General features: G+C 51.0%; 1 protein-coding gene across 3 annotated transcripts in view; it reads right to left on the bottom strand.

Moving 5' to 3' along the window:
• FRMD5 (FERM domain containing 5) overlaps positions 1-22,673 on the bottom strand; it is a 125,352-nt gene that overhangs the window by 6,858 nt on the left and 95,821 nt on the right. For 2 of the 3 annotated variants that reach the window (XM_056865732.1, XM_056865734.1), the window contains exons 4-10: positions 21,411-21,489; positions 17,104-17,201; positions 16,431-16,554; positions 16,036-16,123; positions 13,641-13,729; positions 6,841-6,904; positions 6,055-6,146 (exon numbers count right to left, since the gene is read on the bottom strand). In XM_056865732.1, coding sequence (XP_056721710.1) covers positions 6,055-6,146; positions 6,841-6,904; positions 13,641-13,729; positions 16,036-16,123; positions 16,431-16,554; positions 17,104-17,201; positions 21,411-21,489 — 634 coding nt within the window. The remainder of the gene's footprint in view (positions 1-6,054; positions 6,147-6,840; positions 6,905-13,640; positions 13,730-16,035; positions 16,124-16,430; positions 16,555-17,103; positions 17,202-21,410; positions 21,490-22,673) is intronic. The other variant, XM_056865733.1, reaches the window with a different exon arrangement.

Raw genomic sequence — 22,673 nt, 5'->3', positions numbered from 1 at the left:
CTGGAGCAACAGAGAACAAGCTAGTTCCCTCATCAACATGACATCCCTTCAAATATTTAAACATGGCTATCATGTCTCCCCTCAACCTTCTCTTCTCCAAACAAACCCAACTCCCTTTGTTTTTTGGCAGTCCAGGGTATCCGTAACACACTCCTCCAACACATTTCAAAGGAATCTACTTTCTTCCTATCAGCTTTTTTCAATATCCTGCTTTCACACCCATACATAGTAATAGGGGATACGATGGCATGAATTAACTTAATCTTGTTGGCCAGTGACACATCCTTTTCTAGCTCCTTCATGGCTGCCCTTCCCAGTCTCCATCGCCTTCTGATTTCTTGGCTGCAGTCTCCCTTTTGGATGATGACGGAGCCAAGGAATAGAAAGTTTATGAATGGTCATTTAACTGAACAGGAGAATAAATTTTGTTATTTGGGTATTCTCTTTTCTTATAACTTGTCTTGGTCAAGCCATATTAATGCTGCTAAGAAATTAGCTTCAGTGCATTCTTCAGCCCTCTTATGATTTTTCCGGACCTCAGAAGCTAACTACGTATCAGCTGCCATTCGGGCTTTTCAGGCTAACAGCCCATTCCTGAGCTCTGGGGCCGAAAGAGCTCAGGAGGCGTGCAAGTGGCCAGCGTCAGCGCCTGGGTCTCTTACGCTGGCAAGAGTGGTATGGACGCTGGCATTGGGGTGCTCATGCTGGTTTCTCTGTGCTGGCGCGGCAGCACATCCCTCGGCATCCCACCAGCACAAGTCCCCACGCTGTCATCCCTTGGGGAGCTACCGGGGCTTTCCAGGGGGCGGAGCTGACAGGAGGCAGCTTCCAGACCTCTTTCAGGCCGGAAACTCCCCAGATTTTTCCTGGCACAGCCTTGCTGTTTTCAATGTGGAAAAATTCCCCATTTTTTAAATTTTAACTTCAAAAAGGCTTTTTAAAGCCTTTTGGAGGCCGGGGAACCTCAGGAATGAGCTATAAGACTGTTCCATTATTATTATATGGTATACTCTGGCCATAGTCAAGGTTAACGATAAGCATGATTCCCCTTTCATTTCTTTTTTATGTTCAATGTCAAATTTGCCAGTGTGTGCGTTTGGTTCTGCAATCCATTTGGAATTTAATGAATCATCCTAAGAGGCGAGGGCTGGGACAGGGACATTCCTTTTAAGATTAAAAATCTTCTGTATCAGCTTGCTAATTATGGTATTTGAAGTACGTGGGCAAAATTAGTTGATGATAAGCTACAGAAACTGAGGTTTTCGTTGGAATTTTTAAAGCAAATTGAAGTTTGCTATGTGTAAGCTGATTAAATCGTCTGTGCTACATTTTGATAAATGGAGAGCTGGTAGAGCTCGGAGGGTGTGCCCCTTCCCCATCCCAAAGACCCAACCTGCTTCTTGGAAGCAGTATCGAATCCTATTCTCTAAAGCAAAATTAAATGTGTTGCCATTAGCGGAATTATTGGGTAGGTTTGCAGGGATTTGGTTTTCTGAGCAGCTTTGTGAGTGAAAATCTGGAAAATCAGATACCATTTGACATTGTTTAGTTGACTGTAATAATTATAGTGTTGCTGAAGACAAGCAGATTCCGTTTATATTAAAAAACAAACTCCAGTTTCAGAGCTGGAGATTGTAACTACATTGTTAGTTGATGGCGACCTTCAGGTGACTCTTACAGTGGTAAAATTTTGTCTATGGCATTTAATAATGATATCCTATAATGCAAATTATAATCATGTATTTTGTATCTTTTCTTTATTTGCTTATGACCAATTGGTCTGTGCTCATTAATCAATGGAAGGGAACACCTTGGCCATCTTCTGGGCATGGAGTAGGGGTCACTAGGGGTGTGGAGGGGGAGGTAGTTTGGAATTTCCTGCATTGTTCAGGGGGTTGGACTAGAAGACCCTGGTGGTCCCTTCCAACTCTATGATTCTATTATTCTAGAACACAAAGCCTGTCTATCAACGGGACCAGGGCATTAGGGCAATATTAGGGCACACCTCACAGCAGCAGCTGCACTCTAACTTCTACACCCTCCTGCCACTCTCATTTTTAATTTGCACGGACTTCATAGAACTGAAGAATTGTGTGGACTGAAAAAGCCTCTCTGCTCTTTCATAAGAACAGCTTGGTCCTTGATCCATGTATATTTTGAAATAGGAGACTTGTTTCTTTCACATGCTTTAGACAACGGAGGAATGTGAAGTAGGGTGGAGGAGGGGCTTTAAGAGTTATACACGTCTACGATATTACAGGAACTATAATGATCTGTATGTTCCTTTACATCGTCATCAGAAGTTAGGTTCTGAACTCCAACAGAATTATATAAACTGTCGCTGCGTCCAGTTTTGTCACTTTTAATGTTGTTTTTATAATTACTGCAAGTGGGGGACCCACAAGGACGTACAGAGCTCACCTCATGTCCCCCTGTATTCCCCTCCCCAACTATTTTCCCCTTCCCTGGTAGCCCCCATGGCCTCGCCTGTTTCCCTGCTTCCTTCCTTTCCACCCACCAGCCCAACCTGCCTTTTTCTGCCCTCCCCACCCCAGCAGCCTCTCCATGGCCGGGCTACAAGGGGGCCAAGTGCTGGACCAGGTTGACCTGGGTTGCACAATGGCCCCAGCCATGAGCAGTGAGTTTCTAGTAGTCGCTGCTGGGCCTGTTCAAGACGAGTCCTCCTCCATCAGGAGAAATGACATTTGGGGGGGACGGACCTTTTCCGGGGCTTTTTTCTGCCTCCCAATCCACCCACACACACACACACACAACTTTGATTTACAGAAAACCAGGCTTGGAAAGGTTGGCAATATTGTTGTGGTTTCCTAGCAACCCCCAACAGCCACCCAACTATTTTGGGGAGATCTGCGAGGAGGAAGTTTGGACCGCTTTTTCCCTCACGCTGCCCCATCTCTTCCACTCACTCAGCCAGACCATGAGGTGAATCCTGGCGGCCGGAGAGAGCCTTGGACTGCTTCGGAAGAGTAACAAGGCAAACACAAAGGGAGGCTCACAATGATGCCAACAAGAGCATAAGAAACTCTCACTACGCCTGAACTCAGGACATCCCGAGGCAGTCCCATAAGGCAACTGCTTAAGGAGGAGGGCAGGAACCTGCTGACCAAAGGATAGAAGGCAGTCTGGCTGACTCTTTTGCCTTTTGAATATAAACCTCTCAGAGAACATGTGTGTGGGAAAGCGGTATATAAACCACAGACGGGTACTTTATTCTGGACCTAGAAATGGGCTACTCTGCTGGTGAGCAGCTTTACAAAATAGAGGAGAGAACGCCTGTGGGTCGGTCATATGCACTGTGACACCATCTTGAAAGATGCTTTTGCTATGAACAGAGCATTGAAGTGCTGGGCGGGTTCTTCCCAGCCCCTGTCACGGATGGAAGGCTGAAGGAATCCACGCAGCTTGCTGGCGGGGTAAGAGACTCTGAGGCAGCCCGTCCCTTCTCGGGCCAGCTCCTTGGCTGACGACAAAGTTTGCTTGGGTTTTTATTACGTGCCTGCAGGTGAAATCTGGAGTCTTAAAAAATACTCTTTTGTAAGGCCCCAGTGCCTGCAGGCAGCGGAGACCAAAGAGAAGTGGCTTGATTGCATTTAGCATCTGCTTCAGTGGCTGCACAAATTGGCAGCAATTGGCCAATTCACCACCAGGAAGAGAAACTCCAGATTTGTAAAGCAATACAGCAGCTGCATTTCACGTTAATGCCCGGAGAAACCCGGCCGCAGCACGCCTAGTCTCACTGCTTCAAAAGGGAGCTCATGAGAAAACGCTGCCTTGGCACTAAGCAAACCACAAAACATCAAGAAGGAACAAACAGTGCTGCCCCATAACATTTTCCTGGGAGTAAGCCCCACTGAATAGATCAGAAGAGGATCTGAGTAGACCTGCTTAAGCGTGCTCTCCCTCAACACAGCTTTTGAACAGCCAGGGTGGGTCCCCCTGAAAGATACTACCAAATAAACTCTACAACAGCGGTTCTCAACCTGTGGGTCGCGACCCCTTTGGGGTTCGAATGACCCTTTCACAGGGGTCGCCTAAGACCAGGGGTCGGCAAACCGCTCTTTGGCCCCTTGAGTGCAGGCACGCGCGGGGGTGTCGGTCGATCAGCACGGCAGTACCAAAACGTTTCCGAAAGGGGAGAGAGTCTGCGCAGGAAGGCGGGAGAGAGTCTGCACAGGAGGCGCTAGCGTGTCGAAGGAGCAACCGCGTGCTGCTGATGCTGGCGGGCCTGCTTTGGGGAGCGCCAGAGCTGGAGCTGCGCTGAACTGCCCGCCGCTCTGGCGCTTCCCTCTCCCAGCGCGCTCCCCCCTCCACCGGCCAGCTGATGGGCGGGCTGTTTGGCCTCTCCCCGGGGACCCGGCTGGCTGGCCAGCCTGGGGGCTGGGGAATGTCGTGGCCGCTGTGGCGCCCTGTCTGCCGGGCGTGGTCCACCCGGGCCGGTTCTCCCGCTCGCCAGCTGACGAGCGGGCCTGTCGGCGGTTGTGGGGACTTCTGGCCCGCCCCCCCGGATGCTGGGAGGAGGCTCTAGCCGGCTGCCGTTCGCCGCCTCTCCCGACTGCTCTCCCGGTGAGTGGAGGCTCGAGGGCTCTTCCCTCTTCCCCTGCCTGGGGCGCTGGGGTTGGGGTTGGTCCTGGGCCCGGGAGCCCAGGCGGGAGGGTGACCCGGGACAGGGGGTTATTGGCCATTTATGAATGGGAGGTTTTGCCTTGGATTTGCAACTCAGATGCACATTTTCCCCAGCCAAATTCTCCAAACTCTGCATGGGGGGTTATTGGCCATTTATGAATGGGAGGTTTTGCCTTGCATTTGCCACTCAGATGCACATTTTCCCCAGCCAAATTCTCCAAACTCTGCATGGGGGGTTATTGGCCATTTATGAATGGGAGGTTTTGCCTTGGATTTGCCATTCAAATGCACATTTTCCCCATCCTGCATGGGGATGGTTATTGGCCATTTATGAATGGGAGGTTTTGCCTTGGATTTGCCGCTCAGATGCACATTTTCCCCATCCAGATTCTCAAAACTCAACAATAAGCCCCCCTGCAGAGTTTTGAGAATGCAGATGGGGAAAATGTGAATCTAGAGAGCGGCAAATCCAAGGCAAAACCTCCCGTGCATGAATGGTTGTTAAAAGGCGTTGAGGAAAGGGGGGGATGAATGATCCAAGTCAGCGTGTGTATTATTAAGTTTAGTAAGTTAATAAACAGTGTACCTGTAAAATTACAGGTATAAAGTAGCAACGAAAATAATTTTATGGTTGGGGGTCACCACAACATGAGGAACTGTATTAAAGGGTCGCGGCATTAGGAAGGTTGCGAACTACTGCTCTACAAGAAGACACCCCACCCCACAAAAATATATAACTGTGACTTGCGTGCAAATGTAAGATTACCCCCCTTTTTTTTCTTTTCTTTTTTGGGACGGCACACCTGGAGGGAAAAAACGAGTCTTGCATTTGAGTAAATACTGCATCTATACTGACTCTCTGGGTAAATGCATTTCAGCGTAGGGGTCAGCAACTGGAGTCTCAGCCCAAATCTGGCATCCAAGAGTTGCTACCGGCAGTCGTTTGGACAGAGGGCCGTACTAGACGTTACCGAGCCAGCAGTGCAGCGGGCTGAGGTGCTCCTGCTCCCCCCACCCAGGCCTGATCACGTGCCAAAAAGCCCCTCTCCCTTCAGAACTTGAAAAGGTGGGAGGAGGAATAAGAGCTCCCCGCTGAGGGCTGGATCAGGATCGGGCCCCCACTGCATTTTAAAATGACTTCAAAATGGCCACTGTGTCCTCATGGAGGCCACAAGGATGCCGTCACAAGATCTAGTCTGGCCCTTGGGGCCCGTTCCTCACTCCATCCTCAGAAAGGCAGGGGCTGACGGAGAGGACCTTTGCAGGTACAGAAAGGAGGGGGGGAGATCTCAGCTCCAAGCAGCCTCCCCTTCCCCGGCTGATGCATACGGTCACCCCCAGCATGGTGGGCTACTGCTTTCCCCAAAGACAGTGTGAGTCCTGGGGGGGACGGGACTCTTTGATGCTTACTTATAAAAGGCTTGGTTTTCAATCCCACATTTCCAGAGATGCTTGCAGGCTTCAGGAGTTGGAGCAAAATATGTCAGAACAATTTTCTTTTCCTACCAAAAGCCCAGAAAAAAAAAATCCATAAGGTTAATTCTCATACTTTATTCACGCTCTGTGCCCATGCTGAGCTAGTTTTAAAAGCAGATCCCTCTAACACCAAACGAATGCAGCAGGACAGCACAGCAGCCTCCAAGCTGAAAGGGCTACGGATTTGTGTGTGTGTGTGTGTGTGTGTGTGTGTGTGTGTGTGTGTGTGTTTTACATCCTTGCTGCACCAAATACCAGACAAAATATGGTAGCCATCTGGCACTGAAGGCAATGACTGATACCAGAAGGGCTGGTGCAATTTTTGTATGCTGTAAGAAGTTCCTGGTATTGTAACGCTGCTGCCAGTGGAGGGCGCTCTACCCTTCCGGCCTCTTCCACAACTGAACACTGTCAGACTTCAAGCCCTGGCCCTGGCCACAGCAACTTCACTATATCCCTAAGTTACCCCACCTCTATCTAATGACCAGAAGAGCATTTTACTAGCATTCCTTTGACTGAATTTCTCCTGCAGGTCTGTGGATCTCTGGATTGGAATGGACGAATGGAGGAGCAATCAAAATGTAACTGGGGTACCCCCAAACCAAGCAGGACCTCCCATCATGGGCAGTGGGCCCCTGGGCAGAACTGGAGCCCTGTCGGGATGCTGCTGCTCCTAAAATCTGCCCCCATTTCAGAAGAGGCCAAGAAGAAAGCACTCACCTCTTTCTGACTTACGTATAAATAGAACGTCTTGCCTTCAAATTTCATTTTTGCCACTTCATTCCTGTGAGCACAAAAAGACACAAAACTGCCATAAATGGGGAGGGTCCCCAGCCCCACTGAATGAATGGGACCCCCCCCCAGCCCACCACACAGCATTACAAATGCAGAACCCACAGACAGAGTGGAGTTTGTTCCAGCAAGATGCAGAAATTTAAACCAAACGCAAAGTTAAGAAACAGAATGTTTTGAGGACAGAAGTTGCAAGAGTTTCATGTTCGACATTTGCAGTCCGCCCAAAGTGTCAAATCGGGGACAGAGAAGACGACTCCGGGCCTCCCAGAAAGCGTGGTTGGGAGGGGGAGTCTGAGTGGGATGGGTGGGGGGAGTCCAGGAGCCCTCAGGAAAACTCAGCTTACAACACAGGTGCATTATCTGGATGAGAATACTGAATGTAAGGTAACCACACTTAGCTGATGAGGCCAAAATCTGAGATACAGCAAAGAATGAGTAACAACCAGGCCAACTCTGGGCGGGGTTTTTTTTGTTGTTGTTTTTTTGGATGACTGTGCCAATCAAGATGGACAATGCAGACAGATGTACAAAATAATACGTTTAGGGGCAACAAACCAAATATTGAGAGTACAGAGTACAAGGAACAGTCATGCAGCGTACTGACCAGGAAGGGGGTTTAGGGGTTATTGTAGCAAAATCCTTGGAGCCCTCAGCCCAGTGTGTGGCTGCAGTAAAAAAGGGAAACAGGAGACTGGGGTACATCAACAGTGGGATACAGTACAAAGCAAGAGAAGTGACGGCGGAAGTGTACAGCGCACGGACCGGACCACAGCTCTGCGGAGGGCCAGCAAGGAAGGCGGGCGGGTGGGTGGGCACCTCCAGGGGAAAGGTCACCACAGGCCCTGACGCCCTTTCCGAAAGGACTGCTGTAGTGCAGTGGGGCAACAGGAGGGGAGCTAATCCAGCCAGAATCCACACCGGGGGGAGTTGTGGGCAGGATTCCCACAGCAGCTGGAAGCATCGCAGAAGATGCCTCCTCATCAGGGGAGGCGCGGCACGGACTGGGACGCTGTGATGCCCAAAGTGGCCAGGGAGGCTTGGAGCTCAAGGGAAAGGGCTCAGCAATCCCCTTGGGGTGGGGCAAGGAGCAGGAGGCAGGAAGCCCTCTGCACAGGACCTGAGGCCTGGAAAGAACTATGGGGCGGAGGGTGGGCGGAATCTAGGGCAGCGCCTCCTTCCAGTAAATGCTGCCTTTGGGCCAAGGAGCAGCTTCTGCTCTGGAGTCAGATGGTGGAAATCAAGCTGAGAAGAATGTGGGCGTCCCCAAGGTCACCCAGGGGAAGGCGATGTTGGCTCTCTGTGCGACGATGCCCTGTCGGTGTTTAAGACAACGCCAGCCAAGTGTTCTAGGGATGCACCCAAATGCTGCAGGGTAATGGCTTGGCTACACTGTTCCTAAGACCAAACAACCATGATGTTTCTTCCCGGCCAGAATCAGAAGGTCACCCTTTCTGCACAGGAGTAAACAGCCCACAAATGGGCTTTGTGGAGCTGAAAGAACAGGAAGTTCTCTGTGGCGCTGAAGCCATCTCTCTGACGGGTCCTGCACCCCTGTTCTGCCCTCTCCAGGACAGTGGAGCCTGACAGCCAGAGGGGGCAGCAAGACGGTGGCGGCCCGGTTGTCTTCCGAGTGCCACAACAGCAGCAGCTTGGAAAAGGTTCCCACGGGGGACTTTTTTCCTCCTCAAGGAGACTGTGTTTCTCGGCTCTTCTTAGGGAGGGATAATTTTTCAACATTTGAAGGATGAGCAGGACTGGCCCAATCTCGTCCGTTGTCCTGCCGCTTCTGCTTTTCCTTTAAAAGTGCTGCTGCTGAGGGGTTGACGTGCCCACCACAAAGGGACCCAATCCTGCCTGGATCTGTGTGGGAGAGCAGCGCAAGGCAGCCTCCGATGCACGTGGCCAAGAGTTTACTAAGCAGACCTGCCATAAATCAGCGGGGAGAGGGTCTCTTCAAAGTGGGGGCTTCACCCGAGGGAACATGACCCCCAAGAGCAGCACAGAGCCCTCCTTGCTGGGCTGTGACCCCAGAGAGACACCTTGTCTTGCTCCCTTTTGCACTGTGCCTGGTCCCATGGCCTTGCTCACGGGCTGCCATCTGACTCCACAGCTTTTATATCCTGTTATCTGCCTTGAGTCTCAACAAGAAAGGCAGACTACAAATAAAGTAAATAAAATAAAATGAAGAGTTGGTTTTTATACTTCACTTTTCTCTACCTTAAGGAGTCTCAAAGCGGCTTTGCCTTCCCTTCCTCTCCCCACAACAGACACCTTGTGAGGTTGGTGGGGCTGAGGGAGCTCTGAGAGAGCTAAGATTGCCCAGCAGGCTGCATGTGAAGGGGTGGGGAATCGAGCCTGGTTCTCCAGATCAGAGTCCACCACTCTTACCCACTACACTACAAAGCTACACCATGCATGGCTGCTTGTACACATACAGAGAGAGCACGGGGGCTGCAGCATTTTTGTGCATGCACTGAGTGGCAGGCATGCCTCAAAGGGTTCGGGGGCTCACTCTCCAAAGAATCACAGAATCATAGAGTTGGAAGGGACCACCAGGGTCATCTAGTCCAACCCCCTGCACAATGCAGGAAATTCACAACTACCTCCCCACACACACACACACACAGTGACACCCCCCCACACTCCATGCCCAGAAGATGGCTAAGATGCCCTCCCTCTCATGAACTGCCTAAGGTCCTTGCCTTCCCTCTCCTTTTCCCACCTGGCACCGTCCACATAAGCCTACCTGCTGGCGTTCCAATGTGCCATGCCAGCCGCTGCAGGGAGCCCCCACTCAAGGAATCCCCTTTGCCTTCTTCCCCACCCCCAGGCTGGCCCAGCCAGCAGCCCCACCCCCGCCCGCCAGCCTTCCCCTGGTCAGCAGTGCAGGGGGCTGCTCCCTGACCCCCCTCTCCTAGTCTGAATTGGCCACCCCCCCACCCCCACCGGACAGGCCACCATGTACATGCTGGCAGTGTGGAGCCCCCCCCCCCCCGAGAAAGTTTATCATTCACAGGAAAGGGGGGGGCTTCGTTTCGCAAGCACGGACAAGAAGCAATGAATGACTGGGGGTGGCAGGGGGGTCCCCCTTGGCGTTCTGCTGGTGTTCTCTGTCCCCAACTCTCTTCTCCTGCACACACACCCCAATGCTGGCCTGGTTGAGCTTTGGCTTAGCCTCTTCCTGTGACATCACACACTTCCAATTCAATGGGCCTTTAGCTGCTGCCGGTCTTCGAATTTGGGCTTCCTTTTGGGAAGGGGCAGCCGCCAGTCCTCATGAACACATGAAGCTGCCTTGTACTGAATCAGACCATCAAGGTCCATCATAGTCAGTATTGTCTACTCAGACCGGCAGCGGCTCTCCAGGGTCTCAGGCAGAGAAAGGTCTTTCACATCACATACCTGCCTAGTCCCTTTAAGTGGAGATGCTGGGGACTGAACCTGGGACCTTCTGCATGCCAAGCAGATGCTCTGCCACTGAGCCACAGCCTCTCTGGTGGGACCCCACGAATACCAGCTTCTCTCATGTCTGCCCCTCCATTGCTCTCTCCACCGATCCCCGTGCACTTGAGGGTTCAGCTCTGAAGCTGGCCTCTTAAGCAGTGCAAGGATCGGGACCAAACACACACCTCTGCAGTGACTTCTGCTTCAGCGGACGCTCTACAGACTCTCGAAAATAAACAGGGGCAGAAAACCTGCCTGAGGCCGAGAGAATCCCTGTGCCTCTTTGCCCTGATTCCAGTCCCTACACCGCCTGCTTCAGCTGCAACCATCTCAAGCCAAGCAGGAGCTCAAGTGCAGGAAGCAGGTCTTCCTCATGATTCTGGGCCCTACGCAAAAAATCCAGGAGGGGGGCCCAGAGTCCCTGCCTCCCCCGGTGTGAGGTGGGCAGGTGCCACGGCTACAGCTGGAGGCCAGCTGCTAGAGCTCCAGATGAGGCAGATGCATGGGGGGAGCAGGAGAGGCTGTGGGGCCTGGGGCAGCTGCCCCCGTTGCCCACTGGCTATGACCACCCCTGCTCAAATCCCACCGGAAGAGGCTTTGCACTGCCCTAGAACCCCTCTCTCCAGAGCCAGGCACTTCTTGAGAGGATACAAACCGCAGCCCAAATCTTCTGCAATATATCTGCATGCAGCCACCGGTGCTACCAGTCTGCAGGGCTCTGGCTTCCTTCTCTCCTTCCCCTCCAGGTGGCAAATAATTCAGATCACTACAGACAAGCGAGCCACCCAGCAGATCAGCAAGCAGATGGGCATCATCTTTAGAGCTGCCAGAGGTCCCCAGCAGCCATGCCTGACCCGTGACGTCATGGTGGAGGCAATAGATGTGGCAGCTCTCAGCAACTCCATGATGGATGGAGCCCCCTGTCAAGCCTCCGCATTCCTGATTTTGAGTCTAGGTGTCCCTTCTATGGATTCCTCTCCCATGGGTGTAGTACGTAAAAGGTAAAGGTAGTCCTCTGAGCAAGCACAGGTCATTACTGACCCATGAGGTGACGTCACATCTCAACGGTTACTAGGCAGACTGTGTTTACGGGGTGGTTTTGCCATTGTCTTCCCTAGTCATCTACATTTTACCTTCCCAAGCAAGCTGGGTATTCATTTTACTGACCTCAGAAGGATGGAAGGCTGAGTCAACCTTGAGCTGGCTACCTGAAACCAACTTCCGTCAGGATCGGACTCAGGTCGTGAGCAGAGCTTTTGACCGCAGTACTGCAGCTTAGCACTCTGCGCCACGGGGCTCACTTTTGGCTGGGATAGATGGTGGGATATAAATCCAACAAATAAGTAAATAAAGGGCAAGGACTTGAGGCCGAGAAGTGTAGGATCCTTGCTCTTGAGGTGATGTCCCCGGGAGGGAAGGGGTACGCATCTCCTCTGCTTCCTCGAATTCACTGGGCCTTGCGCCCAAAACAGGCACTGTCAGGACCCAGGGCATCTGAAGGGGCTGCTCCGCCCCTGGCCCACCAGCCTTCTTGAGTTAGCGGGGAACTTTCTTTGGCATCTTCATCCTGCCCCGGAACCTCCGCTGTAACACAACAAGGAAAACTCTCCACACCACATTCAGATGCTGAATCCAGCAGTTTGGTGGATTCCTCCCTCTCTGCAATTCTTCAGGAAGTCCCGCTTAATGCTAGCAAACCCTCTGTGGAGGGGTGAAGCAAATGGGTGAATTTTGTGCTCTCTGGGTAGCACAGTCCTGACCCTGCTGGACCAAAGGGCTGCCTTCCCGCTCCTTCTTTACTTCAATGACACTATTCTTCCCTCATCATCCCACCCCCCGCCCCTTGCACACTCTCAAGGCCACCATTTCAGTGTTTCATTACCCTTTAGAGGGTGACTGAGGTCTTGTTGTCCCTCACCAGGAGATAAACATTTCTCCAAAGGGCTTCAGGCTTTGCCCCCACCAAAGAAAGCGACCCTCACCCAGGTGACCCTTCCGCTAGGGGCTACCACCACTTACGAGCAGCTCCTTGGAGCCCTGGCAGTTTGTTCGCCCTCTTTTGCAAGATGACTTTTGGGGCCCCTGACACATCGGCCATGCTTCTTAGTACCCCTTCCTTCTCATGCTTAGCGACAAGCAGCCCTGCAGCCGGATCCTGCCTTTCTCCCACTGTGGTGTGAAAGTCCCCTGGCCAGGTCCCTCGCTGGCACTCCATGACTCCTCTTTGTTCCCCTGCACAACTGCCTCCTGGAAGAACATCTGCTACAGCAGAGCAACCTCATTTCCTCTCTTGCTGAATGTCTTAATGCAAACCTGCGAAGTGCTGAAAATTCACCAATCTCCCTACCCCCCCCCCAATTATTTGTGATTTTTGTTTTTAAAGGGAAAAGCTCTTGACATCTCAGGGGTTGTAAGTAAGGTAAAAGTGCCATGTAATCCTGTGTCCAATTTGCTCTGCCCGCTTGCTGTGTCCAGAGGGAGTCGAGGGTGTCTGAGGCGGTCCCACAGCTCTGGCCAAGAAAAGGACGCAGCAGCTGCACTCGGGAAGGAGCCAGCTCCAAGGCAAGATATTTCCCAACATGGCCACTGCTTGGGAGAGGAGCCCCACTCACATTAGATCCCTTACATTCAGTGGGGCCAGATGATGTTTAAAAAAGCATCCAGGACTTTCCTGCGAGGTAGCCTAGACTCCGCTCCCCCCGCCGCCGCCCTTCCGGTCTGGTGCATTATTTCGCTCACAGCTGATGGTTCAGGGCACAGTTGCATGCACTGCAGCAGTGACTCCACCATCCTGCCGACCCTTGGGGCCCCACTTCTCCACTAACCCAAGGTTCAAAATTCCAGTTTGCACCCTGTGAAACTGGAAAGCAACAGGTCGATCCCTGGAAGGTTTAGCTCCCGCTCTCAACATCCTACTGACCAGGCAGGGCACATGTGTGCACATCAAGGAAATGCTGTGGAGTTTGGCTGCGACTGAGTGAAAGAATGGTGGTCGGGTCTGGGGTGAGGGCAGGACGGGGAGAGGGCACAGCCGCATTCTCTCTCCATGCGACGGAAGCAACAGCGCCTGCCTTCTTTGCCACATAGGGCTGGCAGCGTGGCAAGCAGCAAAGGGACAGAACAGGGCAAGGTGGAGGTGCCGGGCCAGGGGCCAGGGAACGCGGACCCCTCTGGGGCCTGGGGGTCTCCTGCAACAGAGGGGGCAGACGACGTCCAAGTCTGGGAAGGCCCCTGAAATATACACTGGCAACCAAGCAACTTGCCAGGACAGGAGGACTCACCATTTGATGAAGTGCACTCGCTTGTTTCCTTGTAGGACCACAAAGCCAAAGGGAGTGAATGCCAGAAAGGCAGGGTTTCCAGACACGTCCTGCAAGACAAGCCAGAGCCTGGCATCAAGGCAAGGAAGCACTCTGGACCAGAGAGCCTCCCCTCCCCACCCCTCCTCTGCAGAGATGCCTTTTCCTCTGAACCGGCTGCAGGAGCAGCTGCTGCACAGGCATCCCATCTCCCCCTGAGAGCGGCAACAGCTTCTGCCAGCAGTTCTGGAGGCCTCAAACTCATCCATCGCGGGACAGCTGCCTGGAGTCATGCAGATATTTCCACCCTGTTCCTCTCTCCAGTGGGGACCCAAAGCGGCTCACAACGTCATTCTCCTTTCTGCCACTGCCACTGTTCTTTCACAAAAACCACCCTAAGCTAGGATGAGAAAGAGGGACTGGCCCAGCATCACAGAACAAGCTTCTTCAGCAGAGGAGGGATTTGAACCCAGGAGCCCCAGTTCCTACTCTGGCATGAACCACGACAGCCTTCCTTGGCCCCTCCTGGGATGTTTTTACTGCCTGGCTTATCGCTTTGTTGTACAGAGATGGTTTTTTCCGACTTGAAACACTTTGGACAATGTTTTTTTTTGAAGCAGCAACACACAGACTTCCTAAATAAATGCATTACAACTTCGACATGTCAATTGGAGCAGAACACCTTCGAGCTGGTTTAAGGCCCCGTAATCCTCTCCCTGGCAGTCACCACAGCTAACCATCCAGTTCAGTTCAAGGTTACCCTTTCACTCCTGCCCCGCACCTGAAGGGCCCATTCTTCCCTCCTGAGCTCCAAGACAGCCTCCCCCAGCCAAGTCAGGGCCCTTTCCGGAGCGGCCCCCGCCTTACGGACTCAGCTCCTCAGAGACATCAGGAAGGGAGCTTTGCCATGGAGGTTTCATCAAGGCTCAAAGACCTTTCTTCCTACACCGGCTCTGCATCGTGCTTGTGGCACTTTTCTGGGCGGCCGTCGCGTCACCAAAGCTTTGCCTCAGCAGTTAAAGGGGACCACCAATAAAAACTATTGAGCCAGTCTTGAGAGGCAGAAGGAAAGGAGGGAAATTTAAATGGGCCACAGGTCTGAGAAATCTCGATCCAGCTCTGTCTGTACATTCGGAACTGGGCGCCGCAGTCGCAGTTTAAAAATTCCTCAGAAATCAGGCTTGATAAAAGAAGGGAGGTTAAGGAGAAAACACTGGAATGCAACAGGGCTGCCACACTCTTTTAAAAGGGGGAGAAGGAATCACAGCCATTCCAGACTAAACAACAACCTGAGCTGACAGGGAACCCCCAGACGCATTACCCTCTTTGTGTGGCTTCTGGCCAGAAACGGGCTCTGATCCATTAACAAGCCCCTTAAGTGATGCCTTTGCCTCATTCTCTGCCAACAGTCTGCAGCATCAGCAAATGCACAGAAACCTCCACCGCTGCTGGTGGCGGCCCCAGTCCGGCCCACCCGTGCTTGGGGGGCCTCTGCAGGCAAGCCCACTTTAGCGCAGCAGCTGACAGCGGCCGCCCCCAGATCCACCAACTCTGGTGGCTGATGCTTGGAAAGCCCAGTCAGAAGTGGGTTTCATGAAGTGCACGCAAACCCCTCTCTGCCATCCCGTAAGCTGAAGCTGCCTCTGAGAATTGCCAGTTCTAGCTGTACGGCTGAAAGTCAAAAGCACAGCGGGCCCAAGAGCTCTGCCTTCAGCCAAAGATCTCAGCCCTGGTTCAGTGGATGGAGTTGGTCAGAATGAGAAAATGCAACCAACAGGTCTGACTGTCCCACGCACTCCGGGATTCAATAGACTTCTAGCATTTTTGGAATTGACCTTGATATTTCTGTATACAAGTTTTTTCTTCTTCTTTTTTTCAACCTCTTTGGTTACCTGGTTTGTTCTGGGTTGAAACTTTTCTTCCCTCCCCCCACTTTCTTGTCTGTTTTCGCTGGGTGCCGTGTGCTACCTTGCACACCCCTGAGCACAAACGCAGGGGACGTTTCCCCAGAAATTGCTGCGCTGGGAGGAAAGCCAGGAGAAGCAGTGCCCAAGAGTGGAGGCACAAGCACAGCTGCAGGACACACAGGGGCTCTTCCAACGGCACACGGCCCGGCTGAGAAAAGGTCTGAGACTTAGATCCAGCTCACAGCAGGCGCTTAAGAGAGTTCCAAGCCGATCGTCAATTGTGGGTGTGGCAACTCCTCACCTGGAGGACACCAGCCCCAGCCAGCAAGTTGTTTCAGCCACCTGCCTGCATTCTCAGCCGGCATGCGCCACGCCAGCCCATGCATCTGCACCGATTGGCCACATGGAAGGATCGCAACTGCAGAACTACAACAGACAAGACGCGACATGGCTTTAGCACAGCTGCATACCTTGCACGGGTGAGGGTCAACTCCATACGTCTCCAAGGTCTGAGCTTTCCTTAAGAAGTTTAACTCAGACATAGCCGGGGTCTGACCACTGGAAGAAAAGGGGGACAAACACAGTCATCATGAGGGAGGGAGGGAGGCATCGGCCGTCTGCATTTACCACTTGACAGGGTGAAGGAGGAACACAGACCCAGAGCATACAAAACCATTGCCAGTTCCCATCACGGAGAAACCATACCTGTTGGATTTCTGCCTATCACGCAACAAAACAGTACAGACAACGGGCCTGTTTCCCCAAAAAATCTAGCAACCCCAGGCAGTCTGCAACTGTTTGGATTCCGGCCCTTTTCCTGGCTTGCTCATAGTGGACTGAAGATGCAGGCTAAACGCGACGTCACCTGAGCTCTGTTTTGTGGATCTCTGCAATTTTCCTTTCTAGCTTTTCTGAATGTTTGGGGAAAAACTGGAACTTGGAGCTGTACCCTTCCGGGTGCTTCCCAGGATCATAATCACCAATCTCCGCTAAAGGAAAAGGAGACAGGCAGAAAGAGCAATTAGTATTTCACAGGCTGGTGGGGATATTTATTTATTTTGAAAATTCATGCGCTGCCTCTCCAGAGACCTGCTTGAGGTACAGGCAATGGTCCCTCCTGACCCCTTAACGGTCCAGAGAGCCCCACACTGTCTGCTCAGCCGGGGGGGGGGGGCTTTCCCACTCCTACAATCCGAGGTCTGTTGTAAGTGGCAGCTCAGCATGCCAATCAGCTTCAGCATTTCTAATTCTGGTCCCAAAATCAGAAAATTGTACAACTGTCATCTTTAGCTATGAGTCCCTGGGTAAAACCACTGATCTGGCCATGGCTGGAGGTGCGCTCTGTCCAAATGGACAGACGGTAGAAGTGATGCGTCCAGCACAACCTCGATGGTGTCCTCCATTCAAAATCCTGCTCTGGATGCCGGGGCAATCTGGAGCTCAGGAGCCCCGCCCTCCGGCACCACAACATGGTATAGGGTCTGTAGGAGCCCCGGCACCCCCCAAAACAGATTTGTCACCTGGTCGAGAGACACTACCTTGGAGGATATAGCCGGCTAACAGAGCAGCATCGGAGGTCTTGCACAGAAGGCGGCCGTGATAGAGGTCTCTTTTGATCTGCAAGAAGACAAGATACCTGAAGAGAGAACCACATCAAGGAGGGGGTTAGTGCCTTGCAGGACATCCAGACCAGACACGCAGCTTCATCAAGGGACAGGGGCTTCCTGGTAGGTCCCTTTTCCACACATGCTCCACTGGCAGGAGACGAGAGATGGCCTGGGGTTGCCCGAGGGCATGCCCCATGGCAGGGCTTACTCTCTGCTGGCAGCCAGGGTGAGCTGCACTGGGCTGGACACAAAGGACGTCTGTCCCCTTGCCAGCAGCTTCCCTCGAGGACCAGCAGACAAGGCCATTTCCCCCAGGAGTCCCTGCCTGAGCAGCATTTAACTGGTTCCTTTAGAAGAACTGACCAGGTCAGACTAAAATGCAGAGCTTTCCTTGGGCTCTAGCTTCAGCTCTGCCTGATATTCACTTTGAACTCTCATCTGCTTACTCAAAGAACTTGGATGGCTTTTCTGGCAATGAAGGGCTTGTGTCTTCAGTAGGCAAAAACAACCATCATCGTCAAATGCCCGCCACCCAGCAGCTGCGGAGCAGCTGGCAGGGCCAAGCAGGGCTTCCACCAGAGGCCCCTGTGCCTCTCTCTTCCCTCTCCCACAACCAGCTGCAACAGGAATTTAAACAGCACTATATTCCCCACGAAATGCCTGCTCCCATCAGCAAGGTCCTGCTACCTATTTACTTGGAAGTACGTCCTAGTTGGCAAAGGCACTGCTCCTGCCTGCCACCGTCTCTTTCAAAACTTTCCCCTGAATATGCTGGAACAGATGGGCTGGCAGTGACTTCCCCAGGATTCCCTATGAGAAGCGAGGGAACAAACACCATCTGTTCCAAACTCAGTGGCGATTGCGCAATACAACTGGACTCCCACCGGTAATTTCATCGATCGATGGCGAGATTTTTCACTGGGAGAAACCTTCTCCATAAAGTGTCAGGCCTGCTTCATACTAAACCAGTTGGATTCTTCTTTCTAATGTACTTCACTATCCAAAGCAGAAGAGTTGAGAAACAATGCTGAGAATAAACTCATGGACAAAGGGACCAAAATTAGATTTGCCTCCATTTGAAGCCTTTAAGGAATATGAATTGCTGGAATGTGAGGCATGAGAAAAGTATTGACTGAGTTATACCTAGTGGTAGAGAATCCACTCAAGAATGTGCAAGCCAAATTTTCTGGCCAGTGACCCAAGGACTGCTTGGATCCAGACCACCGCACCTCCATCTCTCCCTCCCCATCCAGAGATAAAGGCAACAGGCAGACAACTCTCCGCTTTATTTTGTGCTTCCAGCTCATCCCAGGGAGGCGGAAACCCCAAACTGGGGCCTGGAGGCAGTGTTGGGGTGGATGCAGCCGAATAAGCCAAAGCGTGACCTCACCAGATGGCGGGATGGCTGATCTTCTGGGTTCAGATGACCTTCCATCACAGGGGTGTTTCTAGAGGCAGTCAGTTGAATTTAGCAGGTAAACAGCTATTAAGCCTATTGAATAGCCAGCGTGGTGTAGTGATTACAAACAGTGGTTTGGAGTGGTGGACTCTGATCTGGAGAACCAGGTTTGAGTCCCTGCTCCTCCACATGAGCAGCGGACACTAATCTGGTGAACTGGATTTGTTTCCCCACTCCTACAAATGAAGCCAGCTGGTGACCTTGGGCTAGTCACAATCTCTCAGCCCCATGTACCTCACAGGGGAAGGGAAGGCGATTGTAAGCTGGTTTGATTCTTCCTTAAGTGGTAGAGAAAGTCGGCATATCATCATCTTCTTCTTCTGAATAGAACTGGCTTTACACTTCTCAATTATCAAAGTCCATTTGATGTCAAGGGTGCCTTTAGTCATAGCTACTGATGGCGGCGTAGCAGACTTCCAGAGTTACACCATTCTAAGTCCATTGACTGAGCTGTTCAGCGGAAATGCCCTTTCCTGCATTTGATCTGTTTACTAACATTGATATATTACTGCATAGATGCCCCGGGCCTCAACCCACCGGTTCGTATATTAAGATAATTCTTGATGGGAATGGGCAGCTTAGAGATCCAGTTAATATAGATCTGCCTCTAACATTTAAATGCTGACACTGGGATCGTTAAGTGGCTCAGACTGTTAAGGGATTACTGTCTTTGGAGTCTGCTGTTAATGAACCCGAACTGCTACCGTTAAATGCTGCTGCCGGTCTTCAGGAACCGGGGCCCGAAACCAAACCTTGCTTAATGAGAGGAAACCAAAAAAATGCGCCTCATCCAGCAGCAGGATCTTAAAGGTTTAACACAGATCGTAGGGCAGCAATGAAGCAATCTAAGTCTGCTGCTAACAAACTAAAGGCAGGCCCCTGTGAAAAAGCCTATAAATCAGAAAAGAGAACACAAGACCCTGCTAGAAACTAAAAATGCTTCTATCAGAAAAAAATTATGGAGTAAACTGGTAATACGGAGCAAGGGAAGAAACTCACTTATTTGGGGATTCTTTACTCCTTGTTCTTGGAGGCTCAACCAACCACATTCAGATAGTCAAATTGCAGTCAGAACAAACTCCAGTGGGGTGGGGCAGCGTTTGGAGGTTCTACAGAAATAAACAAGTACTACCCATTTTGGAGAGCAGAGGCTAGTGCTATATGCACGGGTGCAAAGCTAATGGTGTTCCTCTTTAAGTATTGGGCAAAACTTCTTCTGATTCTGGAAAGCAGACTTCCAGAATTATGCCTCACAGAACTGATGTCCCTCTCTTTATTACATCAAACAACTCGATATCAAAGTAAGCCTCAAACTCAGCCAAGTCATGGATTTTCCCAGAGTCACTTCTTAATGCTGACGGTAATTTCCCCAACAAGGCAAATAGCAGTTCCCCGAGATAGTTTTAGATCAGGAAAACGGCACAAGGGAGCAGCTGTGAAAAGCCCTCCTCAGTCCTGATCAGAATGAAGCCCTGCGTGCTTGATATGCACATGTTTTTAAACACCTTTGCCCTGATCTTCATTTGCAGACCGGTGGGAGTCTCATTTATTTACTTAACTATTTATACCCACTTTCCCACCATCAAATGATGGCACCAGGTGGCTTACAGATGCAGGTATGAACCACACCACCTAAACATAATTAAACATGAAAAGTACAAAAACCCAGAAGGAAAGGAAAAGTTCTAAGGCCACCTCTGCCACATACACTCATCTTGCGAGTCAGTCCTTCAGGTCTGTGGGTACCTGGGCCATGTTCTTTAAGCTCCAGGTAACCTTCCTTCATATTTCCAACATCTTTCTCTCTTTGAAGATTAAAAGAAGGAGCTCCAGGTAGACCTTAACTGACTTTTGCAAAGGCATTCCGTGACTGGGTGGAATAGAGAGAGCTTGAACAAAATCAGCCTTTTGTTATCTTTGAACATCAAGTCAGGGTTGTTGCTTGCTTGTTCATCGAATCTTGGTAGCAGAGAAGATAAATGTAGCAATAATTTATTTCAGCTTGTTTCCCTGATTGTCAGCGGGAGTTCTGGGTTTTTCAATTGCTAATCTTCTGGCCGGTAATTCTTGGGCACACTCCAGTAGCCATTTCTGAATAAATGACTTAGTACTGAGGAATTCAAATTCTTCTGGGTAGCCCATAAAGTGGAGCTTGTTCCTCTTCAATAGTTTTTTTTTCAAACCCATGTTTATCTCAGGTTTACTTCTCCTTAGTAAACCTTAGTTTTCACGACTCTCCATTTTGCCCATTTCCCCCCCTGAAGCCACGAATGCTCAGTCTGTGATTGCTTCACGCCGTCTGTCCCATTCATGGGATCGGCCAGCATTAATTGGGTGTAGGAAGTTGGTTATTTTGGCCCTAACATCTTCCTTAGCTTCCTTAACTCTGACCATGTTTTGTTCAGGTTTGTTTCTCTAGGGCAAGAAAACTGGATGCATGGGGCTGACTGTTGTTCTTGGGATTTATCATTTGTGCCCCTGGACCGTCTAATGACTGGCTGCGACATCGGTGAAGCCAATTTCACCTGAGGTGAAGAGACAGAGCTCTTCTCCCAACCCCAGTCATAACAGCCCCATGATGGGCAGAAATGCAACAAACGCAGCACTCCCCACATTGAGGGGAAAGCTGCACCTACGGAGCTGTGCATCCCTACCCCCCCTCCCCAATTAAAGGTGTAAGAAGTCAGCAAAGTGAACAAAATTCCCATGGGGCAAGCAAGCCTGCCATACCCTTCCGTGGGCAGCTCAGTGACGGAGGGGGAGGAGGAGCCATTCCTACCTAGTGATTTCCTCTTTCAGAGCAGCAGGGTCCGTGGGGTAGAACTTCACACGAAAGCACATTGTGAACGGAGGCTGTGCTGCAGGAGAGAACCACAGCATGCCATTAGCCAGGGAATGAAGAGGCACAGGCAACGGATCCAGAAGACAGTTTCCGGAAAGACCCAGAACAATCACACACCTATAACTCCTCACCCCCACACACACACCCAAATTCCACTTAGCAAATTAAGACTTTGAAACAAGTACAGAAATGGGTGGGCAATCATACCTGTGATTGCACACACACCCCAAGACACTAAGGAATGTTTTCAAGGGGGTGCTTTGTGTTTGAGTGAACGATTCAGCATGCCTGGACATTGGGAGGGGGGGTTGGTACATCACTCAATGAGAGCCAGCGTGGTGCAACGGTTCAGAGCAGTTCAATTCCCCGCTCCTCCACATGAAGCTGATGGGTGACCTTGGGCCAGTCACAGGTCTCTCAGGACTCTCAGCCACGTAGGCAATGGCAAACCACCTCTGAACATCTTTTGCCATGAAAGCCATACAAGGCAGCCATAAATCAGCCGTGACAGCAATTTCCACCAGCACCACCACGGCATCATTCTAAGTCTGTACAAGTGTTATCTCCTGGAACGGGACGTCTCTCTCTTTGTCTTAACCTGGGAGCTGCCCCCGACTGCCGTGTTCCCCTCCTGAGATTTTTCCAGGCCTCAGGAGAAGCAAATGGAATATCCTTCTGCATGTAAACTGGTCAGATCTAGAGTGTTGCACCTTGACAAATGGAGCACTGGTGGTGCAGTGCACAGGGCATGCTCTGTGTACTACTTGACCCTCCCCATTCCAAGGACCCTACCTGCTTATCGTAAATTTTTAACTGACCCCAAATATAGCGCGTTTTTCTCTAAGGCCAAATTAAATTGGGGGAGTTAGCCAGGAAGGTTTTCAGGGGTCCCCTTTTCCAAGCAATTTTGTGCTTGTGGATCAGGGAGTTTGGACAATGTTTGGCACTTTTTTGATGACTATAAAAAGTATGATCTCACCAGAGATAAATGGATCCCAATATATATTCAGAAGTGGGAACCAGCACGAGATAGTTAGAAAACTGTTGGCTGATACTAATTCAAATGTAACCCTTGGGGTGGCAAAAAATTTATCGATGACTTTTAATGATATTTCTTTTTAGCTGTACATCTCAGATTCTATATTTTGGTGTGTTTGGTTATTTCTTTATTATTGAATTTATTGATTTTGTTTTGCTCAT

This window comes from Euleptes europaea, chromosome 20, assembly GCF_029931775.1.
Source record: "Euleptes europaea isolate rEulEur1 chromosome 20, rEulEur1.hap1, whole genome shotgun sequence".
NCBI lineage: Eukaryota > Metazoa > Chordata > Lepidosauria > Squamata > Sphaerodactylidae > Euleptes > Euleptes europaea.
Note: the sequence above shows the minus strand (reverse complement) of the source record. Positions and strands in the feature narration are given on the sequence as shown.